Genomic DNA, 13,355 nt, shown 5'->3' with positions numbered 1-13,355 from the left:
TTTTGTGGAGTTTCACTCTTGTTGCCCAGGCTGGAGTGCAATAGCGAAATCTTGGCTCACTGTAACCTCCGCCTCCGGGTTCAAGCAGTTCTCCTGCCTCAGCCTCCTAAGTAACTGGGATTACAGGCACGTGCCACCATGCCCAGCTAATTTTGCATTTTTAGGAGAGATGGGGTTTCTCCATGTTGGTCAGGTTGGTCTCGAACCCCTGACCTCAGGTGATCCACCCTCCTTGGCCTCCCAAAGTGTTGGAATTACAGGCATGAGCCACCACGCCGGGCCTCTATCTGTGTCTTTCACAGGCTCACTCAAGCCTGGACCTGAGCCCTCTTCTCTGCTCCACTGCACGGTCTCCCTGAATCAGCCTCACACCCACATGATCTCAACAGTCAAGACCCCCAGTCCTCTCTCCTGACAGCCTCTCCTCTGTGCTCTGAGCAGTGTCATCACTGTCTCCATGTGCACATCTCAAACCCGCAGGTTCAACAATGAACCCCATGAACTGTCCCCGCTCCCCACCCCATGCCCTCTCTTAAGGGAATGGTCCCACCTTCCAAGTCACCCTGGATACCGCCTTCTTTGTCGCTGCCAATCCTGATGTCGTTTCCTCCTTCACCGACCTCCAGCCCATCCCCTTCTCTGCATCTCCACTCTCCCATCTCCCCTGGGTGCTGCTATAGCCTCCTATCTGCCCCCGCTTTCACTCTTGCGCCTTTCCAGTTCATTCTCCACTGGGAAGCTGATGGGATCTTTCCAAAATGCAGATCCAACCAGGTCACCCTCCTGACTAAAGCCTTTCAACAGCTTGCTTCTGCTATCATCAAAAATCCCCTTCTCTGGCCAGACATGGTGGCTCACACCTGTAATCCCAGCACTTGGGAGGCTGAGGCAGATGGATCACTTGAGGTCAGGAGTTTGAGACCAGCCTAGGCAACATGGCAAAACCCCGTCTCTACTAAAAATACAAAAATTAGCTGGGCGTGGTGGCACACACCTGTAGTCCCAGCTACTTGAGAGGCTGAGGCACAAGAATCGCTTGAACCTAGAGCTGGAGGTCAGCAAAGGACCTCTCTTGGCAAGAGAGAGCCAAGATCAAACCACTGCACTCCAACTTGGGCGACAGAGCGCGATTCCGTCTAAAAAGAAAAAAAAAAAATTGAGTCGGGCACGGTGGCTCATGCCTGTAATCCCAGCACTTTGGGAGGCCGAGACAGATGGATCACCTGAGGTCAGGTGTTCAAGACCAGCCTTGAACCCAGGATGCAGAGGTTGCAGTGAGCCGAGATCACACCACTCCACTCCAGCCTGGGTGACAGAGCAAGACTCCATCTCAAAAAATAAAAATCCCCTTCTCACAGTTCACGAGTCTCTCCAAGATTTTGCCTCTGCCCTCATCTACTCCCTGTCTTTCCTCCTTCTGCAGTTGCTCACCCCTCACTCACTGACAAGCCACAGGGCCTTTGCACAAACTGTACCTCTGCCTCATTCCCCAGCACTCCCCCTGAGCGCCCTCTAACTTCCTTCCTCTCATCCTCCATGTCTTCACAAATGTAATTTCCTCAGGGAAACCTTCATCCTTTGCCCCTTCCACCAGATCAGGTCACTTGTTACGTTATACCCTCACGGACTTGTCACGTGAGTGTTTATAGATTCATCGGTATGGCTGTTGAATTAGCATCTGCTGCTCTCAACAGACTGTGAGCCATGTGAGGGCAGGAGCCTTGTTTCTCTCTGCCCACCGTTGTATACCCAGTGCCTTGCAGAGCGGCAGATGGCAGACACTTAATAGATATTGGCTGAATGTAGCCAATAAGGCCATGTGTAACCTATGAGACATAAAATGGGCTCATCAGTATTATTTAGGAAAGGCTTCTTGGAGTGGGTAGGATTGGAGCAGGACCTAGAGATGAGGAGGTTGCAAAAAACAAAGCTTGTTAGCTAGTGGACCTGGCCAAGGTACGCCTTCACCTTGCATCTCATTTCTCATTTGTAAAATGGGCAGGGGTTGGACAAATTGAGCTGAAGCTCTGGCATCCCATGGCCCTAGCATCCCCCAGCCCTGGCTCCCACAACTCTCCCTGTTCCCATGAGAAGGGCTGTCCTCACCAGGCAGGGACAGAGCCCCATTTTATGCACAGAATGGGTTCTCCCAAGGCCGAGAGTGCCTGATCTGCAATTCCGTGCTCGGCCGCAGGGTGACGCTCGCAGACCAGCCACACTGTTCCAAGTCCCAGCGAAGACCCGCCCGCGGCTCCGTGGGTGCCCGACCCGCCCCTCACAGTCTCCTGCCCTCCCTTCCTATCCGTAGCGGCCGGGCCCACGGCCCAGAGCAGCCATGCTGGGCGCACGGGCCTGGTTGGGCAGCGTCCTTCTGCTACCCCGCGCCAGTGTAGGCCTCGCCGCGAGCCGCAGGTACGGGCACTCCCTGCGCTTGCCTGCGGGCTCAGTGGAGGGTCTCCCGGGCACCGGTCCCCAGTGCCTGTCTGGACCGCCCTTGCATGCCTGGCCCTTCCCCCACCCCACCTCCGGTATGCTTCTGAGACCTGGCCCTGGCAATAAGGTCCTCCTCCCCTCCCCTCCCGTCCTCATTCTTTCCCTTCCCTCCCCTCCCCTTCCTTCCAGTGCAGTGCCAACTCCCCAGGGACTATTCTAACACCGCTTCCAGGAAGCCTTCCTTGCACCCCGGCGCTGGATGCTGGGTCAAGGGCCTTTCTCCAATAGTACCCTGTGCCCTGTCACAGCCCTTTATTGCTGCATAGACCTTTCGTTATTTAGGTCAGCTTGCACTGCCCACTTCCAGGCCGAACTCCCTGAGGTCTCTGATTCCTTAGGTGTCCTGGGGTCTGGCCCAGGACCTGGCCCCACAGGAATCCCAGCAGGAGGGTGTTGAGTGAGGCAGTCCCCGTGTCCTCTTTCCTCTGTTTGTCCCTTACCTGGTCCAGTCCCAGACCCTACTGATCTTGGCCTGTGCAGCCACCAACAGCGGGCTGCCTTCTGGTGGGGCCACACCCAGGCCTGCCAGAGAGATGCCTCCAAGCAGCTGCTCCAGGAAGGGCCCAGGGAGGGGCCCCGGGAGGGGTAAGAATGGAGCCCCAAGAACCATTCTGCCCATTGTGACCCGCCCTGACCTCACAGCCATCCTTCCCACCACCAGGTCCAGGAGGTTGGGGGAGACTAACCTGGCAAGGAGCCCCCAATGAGCCACCTCTCCTCACCCCCCAAAAAACATAAGGGGGAGCACAAAGGCCACAGTCTCCCCCATGGTTCAGAAAGGTGGGTTGGGCTGGGAGCAGGGGTCCTACTGGGGTGCTGAGTGGAATGGGGCAGGTGTTGGGGGGCCTGGGATAAGGTGGGTGGAGGCCCCCGGCTTGCCTGATGCACCAGTCCTCGCCAGGGGTAGCTCCTCCCGGGACAAGGACCGAAGTGCGACGGTCAGTAGTTCAGTGCCCATGCCTGCTGGAGGGAAGGGAAGCCATCCTTCGTCTACACCCCAGAGGGTCCCCAACCGCCTGATCCATGAGAAGTCACCATACCTCCTACAACATGCGTACAATCCTGTGGACTGGTGAGCACTCTCCTGGGGCCCTGCCTGGAATCACTGGGGTCCTAGACCCCTCCCAGACCCCCTGGGCTACTGAGTGATGCCCCACCCTGCTGGGCCTAGGTACCCCTGGGGACAGGAAGCCTTCGACAAGGCCAAGAAAGAAAACAAGCCAATTTTCCTCTCAGGTAATGCTCCCACCTTCCCTGATATGGGGTTGTGGGCAGGGAGTGGCAGTGGATGGGGGAGGGTCTTCTCGGCCTGGCAGGTGCTCCAGGAGACTAGAGGCCAAGACACCTTCCATCCAGCCAGGGCCACTTGGCCAGCCTCCCTCTGACCCGTGGCTGGCCCCCTGACCTCTCCCCATGGCCCTGTTCAGTCGGGTACTCCACCTGCCACTGGTGCCACATGATGGAAGAGGAGTCCTTCCAGAATGAGGAGATCGGCCGCCTGCTCAGTGAGGACTTTGTGAGCGTGAAGGTAGACCGTGAGGAGCGGCCCGACGTGGACAAGGTGTACATGACATTCGTGCAGGTGAGCAGTCCTCCTCGGGAGTGTGCGCGCCACATGGGCTCAGGGCAGCTCCCCTCACCCTCGCCCTCTCCGCCAGGCCACCAGCAGCGGCGGGGGCTGGCCCATGAATGTGTGGCTGACTCCCAACCTCCAGCCCTTTGTGGGGGGCACCTATTTCCCTCCTGAGGATGGCTTGACCCGAGTCGGCTTCCGCACAGTGTTGCTGAGAATACGAGAACAGGTGGGTGTGCCTGGGGGAGTTAGGGGACCAGGGTGGGGGACTAGGAAAGAAGAGCCCCTCTCCCCAGCTGACCTCCAGGTGTGCCTCCACCTCCCGCAGTGGAAACAGAACAAGAACAGCCTGCTAGAAAACAGCCAGCGTGTCACCACTGCCTTACTGGCCCGATCAGAAATCAGCATGGGTGACCGCCAGCTGCCGCCCTCTGCCGCCACCATGAACAATCGCTGCTTCCAGCAGCTGGACGAGGGCTACGATGAGGAATACGGTGGCTTCGCCGAGGCCCCCAAGTTTCCCACGCCGGGTCAGTGCCCCATGCCCACCTTAGCCCGGGCTTTGGCCTTCTGATTCCTATGCTGGTCAGGGACCTACTGGCTCCTGGCCTCACCTGTAGCTTCCTGTCCTCCTGACTGGCAGTGACCTCCTTGCCCCTAGCCTGTCGGTAGCTACTGGTGAAGACCTGACTGCTGGTATCAGCAGTGACCCTCTCACCTTGACCTAGATGATGACCTTCTGTCCCCTGACTTGGTCAGTGACCCGGTGACCCTGGCTTGGCTAATGACATTCTGGGCTCTGGGGGGACAAGTAGCTTTCTGGTCCTCTGTGAGTCAGTGATATTCTGACCTCTGGCTTGGGCTGTTTCCTTCTGTCCTGTGGGTTGACTGTTGACCTCACAGCCTGTTCAGAGACTGCCTGTTGAGTGAACTCCCAGCCTCTGCCTGGGACCCAAGGCCTCCTGACCACTCCGATCTCTGTCCCCACTTTCCCATTCTCTCACCCCCATGTTCTTGGTGCCCCCACAGTGATCCTGAGCTTCCTGTTCTCCTATTGGCTCAGCCATCGACTGACTCAGGATGGCTCTCGGGCCCAGCAGATGGCCTTGCATACCCTGAAAATGATGGCCAACGGGGGCATCCGGGACCATGTGGGGCAGGTAACAGACACTGGGTGTTCCCTGAAGGGGGGCAGCAGAGGACTGTGGGGTGGGGCAGAGGCTGGGACTAGCCTCCAGCTTTGTATTCCACCTGGTACAGGGTTTCCACCGCTACTCCACAGACTGCCAGTGGCATGTCCCTCACTTTGAGAAGATGCTCTATGACCAGGCACAGCTCGCTGTGGCCTATTCGCAGGCCTTCCAGGTGATCCCTGACCCCAGCCCAGAGAACAGGCATCTCACTCTGGCTGCCCCTCCCAAGGCCTTACTGGTGACTGCGGCTCCTCTTAATCTGAATCCCCTGTTCCCTCCCATGTACCCACTACCCAGACTTCCATCCCCAACCTGCCTCGGAGAATGTTGTCCCCTTCCACCTGGGCCTCCCAGTGACCTCTGTTCAGTCTGCTTTCTTCCCTTTGTTAGATCTCTGGTGATGAATTCTACTCTGACGTGGCCAAAGGCATCCTGCAGTACGTGGCTCGGAGCCTGAGCCACCGGGTGTGTGTCCATGGTGGTAGGCGGGCCTGGCTATGGGAGGGGTTGGCGCCTCCACTGCCCTGTGGACCGGAGCCAGCCAACTCTCCCCTCCCCACAGTCCGGAGGCTTCTATAGCGCGGAGGACGCAGACTCACCCCCAGAGCGGGGCATGCGGCCCAAAGAGGGCGCCTACTATGTGTGGACAGTCAAAGAAGTTCAGCAGCTCCTCCCGGAGCCTGTGCTGGGCGCCAGCGAGCCGCTGACCTCAGGCCAGCTCCTCATGAAGCACTACGGCCTCACAGAGGCTGGTAACATCAGCCCCAGTCAGGTGAGGACTGCTGGGGTCACCTGACGGGCCCTGGAGCCTGCCAGGCATGTGAGCTCGCAGACAAAGGCCATTCTCCTCAGGACCCCAAGGGGGAGCTGCAGGGCCAGAATGTGCTGACCGTCCGGTACTCGCTGGAGCTGACCGCTGCCCGCTTTGGTTTGGATGTGGAGGCTGTGCGGACCTTGCTCAACACAGGGCTGGAGAAGCTCTTCCAGGCCCGGAAGCATCGGCCCAAGCCGCACCTGGACAGCAAGATGCTGGCTGCCTGGAATGGTGGGCCAGCCTGTCTGTAGGATCCCCCTTCACAAAGCCCCGTCTGTCCAGCACCTACTAAATGCTCACTCTCCCTTTATTAGGGTTATTACTCTCAGTTGACAAACAGAGGCTTAAGGAACTTGAGTAACCCTCCCAAGGTCACGCACAAGGGCTGGGAACCCTGCCATGTCTGGCTTTGGAGCCCAAGATCTCAGGGATCACCCATGACTCCAGGGAGGTGTTGGGGCCCGAGGTGATGGGGTGGAGTTGCCTGGAGGGTCCTGGCCAGCTTCTCACCACTACTTGTCTCTCCTGGCTCCAGGCTTGATGGTGTCAGGCTATGCTGTGACCGGGGCTGTCCTGGGCCAAGACAGGCTGATCAACTATGCCACCAATGGTGCCAAGTTCCTGAAGCGGCACATGTTTGATGTGGCCAGTGGCCGCCTGATGCGGACCTGCTACACCGGCTCTGGGGGGACTGTGGAGCACAGGTTGGGGACTGGGTAGACTGGGAGGGCTCGTCTCCCCACACGTCCCCAGCTTACCTCTGCCCTACTTCTCCACTCCATGTGGACTCCAGTTCTGGCTCTGCCAGGTGCTTGCTGTGAGTTTGTAGCCTCCCTGGGCCCATTTACTCATCTGGGAAGTGGGCTGATGGCACCTGCCCAAGAGGGTTCATCTGGAGGGTTAAGTGAACAAATGTGTGAACGGGCCTCCTCTGGGAAAGGCCCTCTCTCCTGGGACTCTCCCCAGCCCCTCCCCTAATGCCTGTCCCCCAGCAACCCACCCTGCTGGGGCTTCCTGGAGGACTACGCCTTCGTGGTGCGGGGCCTGCTGGACCTGTATGAGGCCTCACAGGAGAGTGCGTGGCTCGAGTGGGCTCTGCGGCTGCAGGACACACAGGACAGGCTCTTTTGGGACTCCCAGGGTGGCGGCTACTTCTGCAGTGAGGCTGAGCTGGGAGCTGGCCTGCCCCTGCGTCTGAAGGACGGTCAGTAGGGGTGCAGGGCTAGTCTGGGGTCCTGGGAGGTGTTAAGTGCAGCGTGCGTGAAGAACTGGTGTGGGCAGAGGCCCTCCTGGCTTTGTGTCTCTGCTACTTATTAATGGTGTGATTTTTGGCTGCTGTAATATTTCTGAGTCTCCTTTTCTTTTTTTTAAAATAGAGATAGAGTCTTGCTATGTTGCCCAGGTTGATCTTGAACTCCTGGGCTCAAGTGATCCTCCCACCTCGGCCTCCCAAAGTGCTGGGATTACAGGCATGAACCACTAAACTCAGCCTTAGTTTCATTTCCTTCCTTTCTCTCTTTCTCTCTTTCTTCCCTTTATTTTCTTTTCCTTCCTTCTTTCTTTCTTTCTTTCTTTCTTTCCTACTTTCTTTCTTTCTTTCCAGGGTCTCACTGTCACCCAGGCTGGAATGCAGTGGCATGATCTTGGCTCACAGCAACCTCTGCCTCTGGGACTGAATCAATTCTCCCACCTCAGCCTCCTGAGTAGCTAAGACTATAGGCATGCACCACCATGCCTGGCTAATTTTTGGTAGAGATGGGATTTCTCCATGTTGCCCAGGCTGGTCTCAAACTACTGGGCTCAAGTGATCTGCCCACCTCGGCCTCCCTAAGTGCTGGGATTACATGCGAGAGCCACCATGCCTGGCCTGTTTCTTAATAAGTAAAATGGAGCTAACATTGGTACTACCTCACAGGGTTGATGTAAAGATGAATTTAGCCATTCTGTAAACATGCTTAGCACAGTAACTGGCACCCATGGATTCAGATATTGACCAAGGCTCACTTGGTCCCTGCTCTCATGAAGCTTACAGTGTGGTAGGGGAGACAGCGAATGTGCAGTAATAATGCAAAAACACATGCACAAATGTGTAGTTAAAATTTGTGGTGAGTGCTGTGAAGTAGGATGCTCTATGTGTACCTGCTCCCTATTACCCATGTGCCTTGTCTGTGGTTAAAGGTTTCTTTCCCGACTCTCAAATTTTAGCTCCTCAAAGATCAGGACTTTCTGCCACTGTTGTATCCCCAGGGTCTAGTGTGGTTCTGGCACATGGTAGGTGCTTAATAAATGTTAACTGAGTGAGCAAAAGGGCCTTGAGAGAGAACCGCAGGGGAGGCCCAACTCAGCCTAGGGAGCGATTAGAGTACACCTGTGATAGGTGTCATTTAACCAAGGCCTGGAGGGAAAGAGGGGCCATGTGGCCATAGAGAAGCTGAGAGAGAGAGTTCAGGCACAGGGAGCAGCACATGACAGGCTGGAGCAAGCAGCCTGTATCCTGGAGGACAGGCAGGGCCTGCGTGTTCCTGGAGGGCACCGAGGAGAAAGCTGAGGCCAGCAGGGCACGGAAGTCATCTTTTTTTTTTTTTCTAAGAAAAGAGAGATGGTCTTACTGTGTTTCCCAGCCTGGTCTCAACTCCTGGGCTCAGGTGATCCTCCCGCCTCAGCTTCCCAGGTGCTGGGACTACAGGTGTGAGCCACCATGCCCGGCTGGCAAGGAGATTTTAAGCGGATTGTCACCTGCTCTGGTATGGGTTTAAGGAGGTCACTCTGACCACTGGTGGAGAGAAGTGGGGGTAGGGGAAACAGGTGACCAGTTAGGAGGCCATTAGTCGGGTTCAGTCCAGGCAGGCATTGGTGAAGGTTCAGAGCATGTGGAAGTATGAGATAGGGAGACGTGGGATTTGGATCTCTTCTGGCCGCAGCCCTGGCAAGACACAGATGGATTAGAAGCAGAGGGAGAGGGAGAGGAAGGGGTCAGGATGGTGCTGCTCTAGCTTGAGCAGCTGAGTGGCTGGACAGAGGTATCAGCAGTGAGGAGGGAGCCTGGACACCAACAGTTGAAGCTAGGACAGGTAGAGTGGAGGGTGCCATAAAAGAGAGCAAAGTACTGATAACTGCTGGAGTGGCATCCACACCCAGAGTGGGGAAGGGGCGGGATAGGCAGGGCCTTTTCTCTGTCTCATCCCCCAAGTGGCCCTGGATACAGTCCTGGGGCAGGGTCCTGGGACTCAATGACCCTCCCTTACTCCCACCCCCTGCCTCCCCGTGTGCTGCAGACCAGGATGGCGCAGAGCCCAGCGCCAATTCCGTGTCAGCCCACAACCTGCTCCGGCTGCACGGCTTCACGGGTCACAAGGACTGGATGGAAAAGTGTGTGTGCCTATTGACCGCCTTCTCCGAACGCATGCGCCGTGTCCCGGTGGCATTGCCCGAGATGGTCCGCGCCCTCTCAGCCCAGCAGCAGACCCTCAAGCAGGTGGGGGGTGAGGGCACCTGGGCTGGGACCTCGGGTAGGAGGGAAGCTGGGGCTGCGATAGCAGATGGGAACAGGACGTGGGGTTCCTGGGCTGTCCCCAGAGCTCAGGTCTGTGTGTCTGCGAGCCCGTGGAGGCGCCTGTCAGACAGGGAGGCAGAAATTAATATGAGTCCATGGTGGCTGATGAAGTGTTTCTCTGTACGTCTTGGTATCAGCGTAATTGCTTCTGTCGGTACTGTGTTATTGGTGTGTGTGTACTTCCGGGTGTGTGTGACCCTAAGGTGTGTGTCTGTGCACCTACCTTTGAGGGGGATGTTGGTGTGAGTGTTCGTCGTGAGTGTTTGTCTGTCTGCGTGTGGATGCCCCATCTGCAGGTTTGCCTCTGTGTCTGCCTGCATGCGTGTGTGCCTGCTGTTCATGTGTGTGGTATCTGCCTCTGTGTAGGCATCCGCTGTGTGTGTGTGTGTGTGTGACTACTCTGTCTGTCTGGATGGGTCCCTGTGTGCTTTGGGTCTTCCGGGTGTGTGTCTCCCCGTGTTTGTATCTGTACCATTGTGTATATGTATGACATTTTCACTTCGGTATTCTCGTATGTGAGTGTGTGTGTATGTGTGTGTGTGTGTTCCCACTTGCCAAGCATTAACTCATCCTGGCAGCTGAGATGAGTCCCTGTTCCTTAGGAATATAAGGTGGGGCGGAGGGAGGATGGGGAAACCCTGGTGGTCTAGAGCTCAGCCGCTCCCTCCCCTGACACACCGGAGTGACCTTTCTATTCTGGTCAGATCGTGATCTGTGGAGACCGCCAGGCCAAGGACACCAAGGCTCTGGTGCAGTGCGTCCACTCTGTCTACATTCCTAACAAGGTACCCAAACCTGTGAGCCCCACCCCCCACCTCCCTAGAGCTGCCCCCTCCCATCCTCAGCTCCTCAACGTCTCCTTCCCCTTGGAATGTTGGGAAGAGGGAACTTCCCAGTGGGCGTTGCCAATGGACCCCCCACCCCGGCAGGTGACTCTCCCTGCTCTGCTGCTGCCCTAGGTGCTGATTCTGGCTGATGGGGACCCCTCGAGCTTCCTGTCCCGCCAGCTGCCTTTCCTGAGTACCCTCCGACGGCTGGAAGACCAGGCCACTGCATATGTATGTGAGAATCAAGCCTGCTCAATGCCCATCACTGATCCCTGTGAATTACGAAAACTGCTACATCCATGACTGCCCCAACCCCCTTGGTCTGGGGCAGAAGGTGAAGCATCCCAACTGACTAGAGACTCAGGCCCTGCAGGGCCCTATAGAACCTGTGGCCATCCCTGAGCACCCTGCTACCAGGTGACCTCGGCCATACTCACTGCCCCCCTTGGGCACCCACTCACCCTAGAATAAACTTAACAGTGTCCCGTGGTAACCTGAGGGCCTCAGCTTTGCTTATGAGGGAGGGGCTTCAGGCTCCAGCCTGGGAACCAGCAGCTCAGGGCTGCTTCCTCTGGGAGCCCCCACCTGACTCCTCTGCCTTCTCCCATTTCTCCTTCATCTTCCAGAGGTCAGCAGACTGCCCCTGCCCCTCCATGGTCATTGTAGCCTGAATGAATTTAGTCCCTGAACTGAGGTCAGGGGACTAAAACCAAGTAAAGATGCCCACGGGTGGGCATGGGGGTGTGGACTGGCCCAGGAGGGGGAAAGCCCAATCCTTGCCCTCAGAAAGAGGTTAAGAAGGGAACCTGCCTTCCCCTCCCCATTGTCTTCTTGTGTTGAGCTGGAGAAGGGGCAGAGATGCTTTATATGAGCTTTCATATTTCACAGAATGGTGACGTTGCATATGCCCTGGTGCATTGTGGGAGCTGCTATTGTCATGACTAATACATTTCTTTTGGGGTATCCATCTAACCCCAGCCTCGAAAAGATGGAAGCAAGTCCTCCTTGCAGGAGGTCATGCTGTCCATCCATCTGCTTTCATACAAGCTGATCCAAAGAAAGAGTTATCTTTTGTTTGGAACATGTTGGGTTGGAAGTCCTTCCCCAAATCTATCTGAGTCCTTGCTGCAGAGAAAGTCTTCCTGTGACCTCCTCCTTTCCCCTAAATGTTGGGAAATGCTCCTGAGTCCCATCCTTGACACATACATCTTCCCAGGCTCCAGAAACCCCATCTAGCTTCCATGGGTTGAGGGATGGGGACTGGGACAATTGCTTTGGGAAGGGCAGGTGCAGAGTGATGGGGCTGACAGGGGGTGGGGGAAGCATGGGGAGGAGCTGTCTCTCTGAGGCCTTTGGGAATCGGCTGAGCCAGGCATCCTCAGCCCCCAAGCTAAGCAACACAGAGAGCCAGAAGAGGCTACTAGAGACAAGAAGGTCTTCGTGGAGCCACTGCTTGTGGGGGATGTCAGCAGTGGGGAGGAGTGAAGCAGGAAGGAACCGGGAGACTGGATGGAGTTGCTCCCTTTACACGGTCACACACAGCCACACATAGTCACTGGGACCAGAGTCAGCTCTGTCTGGGCAGCCAGGCCCTCAGTGCAAGCCACCAGCCCATCTGGAGGGGATTAGTGCTCCGGCCAACAAGGTCAGCTGGCCCCTTCCTAGCTGGAGCCCACTCAACCTTGCCAGGAAGTCAGAGAGCTGGACAAGTGGAGCCTGGCCTGGGGAGGTGGCAGAGAAGGAGGATGCAGCATGGTGAAGCACAGGTGGCCTTTTTGGCAGCCCCAGCCCTGGCTTTGGAACAGTCTGGGCAGTGTGCCAAGCTCTCTTGCCACTGTCGTCCCATTGACCCTCATGAATGAGTTGGTGAGGCAGGTACCTTCAGCCTCATATGGATAAATATTCGAGGCCCAGAGAGGGTAAGAGACCGGCCTGCAACCCCTCAGCACTTCTGGTTCTCTCTGGGGTCTTCAGGGTACAATAAGGACCCCTAAGACTTCCCCTTCTTGCAGGAGGTCCAGGCGCAGCTGTGAGGGAGGGTGCCCTTGGTGTCTTCTGTCCCTGCAGCCAGTCTGCTTTCTGCTCGGCAGCTCCTCTTTCCCTCCTGGGATGAGATGTGCACGCGATGATGGGATTTTGTAAATGGGTTGGGAAGAAGGAGTTACCTCCTTAAAGGGTTAGTTGAATTGAATTTCTAAAGAGGGCAGTGCTTGAATTTCTAAAGAGGGCAGGGTCCCACATCAATCTTGCTCAGAAGCACGATTGTAAGAGTTCCTGTAGTATCCCTTCCCCTTTGCTGGTCCCTCTTGGGTGTGCACCCAGTTATACCAGCGGAACACCTGTGGGCCAGGGTCACTGGAGACAGGACCATACCATTTGAGCAGTCACTTAAGTAACTTCATCTTTCTGAGCACCCCCCTTCCTTATCTGAAAGGTGGGGGGCCACCCACTCAGATCTCAGGGCTGTTAAGGTGACTAAATGGGATAATGGTTGTATCATCCCTGAGCAAAGGGTATCACAGATGGGAAGATTATCTTAGCTCCGCAGGGAGCCAGATGGGCTGTGAGGGAGGGGTAAAGGCAGGGCTGGAGGAGGTTGGAGGGGCTGCCTGAGCAAGGTATATATGGGGAGTTCTTCCTCAAACCCAGAAAAGCTCTTAGGCTTAGCTTCTTTGTTGGGAAACTGAGGCCCAAAGAAAGGAATTTCTTGTCCCTTTGTTTACTTTTCCCTGCCTGAGGTCATTCATTCACCTAACAACTTTGTGCCTGACACTAGATAAGGCCCTAGTGAGCAAAATGAACATAGCCCCTCTGGGAACACAGAGCCTAGATGGGGAGACAAGCATTTCACTACTGCAAACACAAACATATAATCCCAGCCTGCACTAAGTGCTGTGAAGTT

The 13,355-nt window shown here is 56.3% G+C and overlaps 1 protein-coding gene across 3 annotated transcripts; it reads left to right on the top strand.

The window, feature by feature from the left end:
- Positions 1 to 2,215: 2,215 nt before the first annotated feature.
- On the top strand, positions 2,216 to 10,946 carry SPATA20 (spermatogenesis associated 20). Of its 3 annotated transcripts, XM_023204457.1 has the most exons (17): positions 2,336 to 2,412; positions 2,832 to 2,885; positions 3,395 to 3,565; positions 3,665 to 3,729; positions 3,921 to 4,075; positions 4,152 to 4,295; positions 4,395 to 4,596; positions 5,096 to 5,226; positions 5,327 to 5,431; positions 5,650 to 5,724; positions 5,822 to 6,031; positions 6,112 to 6,304; positions 6,609 to 6,777; positions 7,066 to 7,277; positions 9,349 to 9,548; positions 10,331 to 10,411; positions 10,586 to 10,946. In XM_023204457.1, the coding sequence occupies exons 1-17, from the start codon at positions 2,336 to 2,338 to the stop codon at positions 10,754 to 10,756; spliced, it is 2,415 nt and encodes an 804-aa protein (XP_023060225.1). In that variant the 3' UTR covers positions 10,757 to 10,946. The 3 variants fall into 3 exon arrangements, with proteins under 3 accessions (XP_023060226.1, XP_023060225.1, XP_023060227.1); XM_023204458.1 differs by lacking the exon at positions 2,832 to 2,885 and having other exon boundaries at positions 2,216 to 2,412; XM_023204459.1 differs by lacking the exons at positions 2,336 to 2,412; positions 2,832 to 2,885 and adding an exon at positions 3,191 to 3,273.
- Positions 10,947 to 13,355: the final 2,409 nt, after the last annotated feature.

Source organism: Piliocolobus tephrosceles, chromosome 16 (genome assembly GCF_002776525.5).
Source record: "Piliocolobus tephrosceles isolate RC106 chromosome 16, ASM277652v3, whole genome shotgun sequence".
NCBI lineage: Eukaryota > Metazoa > Chordata > Mammalia > Primates > Cercopithecidae > Piliocolobus > Piliocolobus tephrosceles.
The sequence above is the reverse complement of the archived record's forward strand: the minus strand, read 5'-3'. Positions and strand labels throughout refer to the sequence as shown.

What these genes read in the sequence shown, in the direction of transcription:
- SPATA20 (XM_023204457.1), top strand. Translation starts at nt 2,336, where the DNA reads ATGCTGGGCGCACGGGCCTGGTTGGGCAGCGTCCTTCTGCTACCCCGC. An exon ending in GGCCTCGCCGCGAGCCGCAG is followed by an intron (nt 2,413 to 2,831) that starts GTACGGGCACTC and finishes CTGATTCCTTAG; the next exon opens with GTGTCCTGGGGTCTGGCCCA. An exon ending in GTAACATCAGCCCCAGTCAG is followed by an intron (nt 6,032 to 6,111) that starts GTGAGGACTGCT and finishes CATTCTCCTCAG; the next exon opens with GACCCCAAGGGGGAGCTGCA.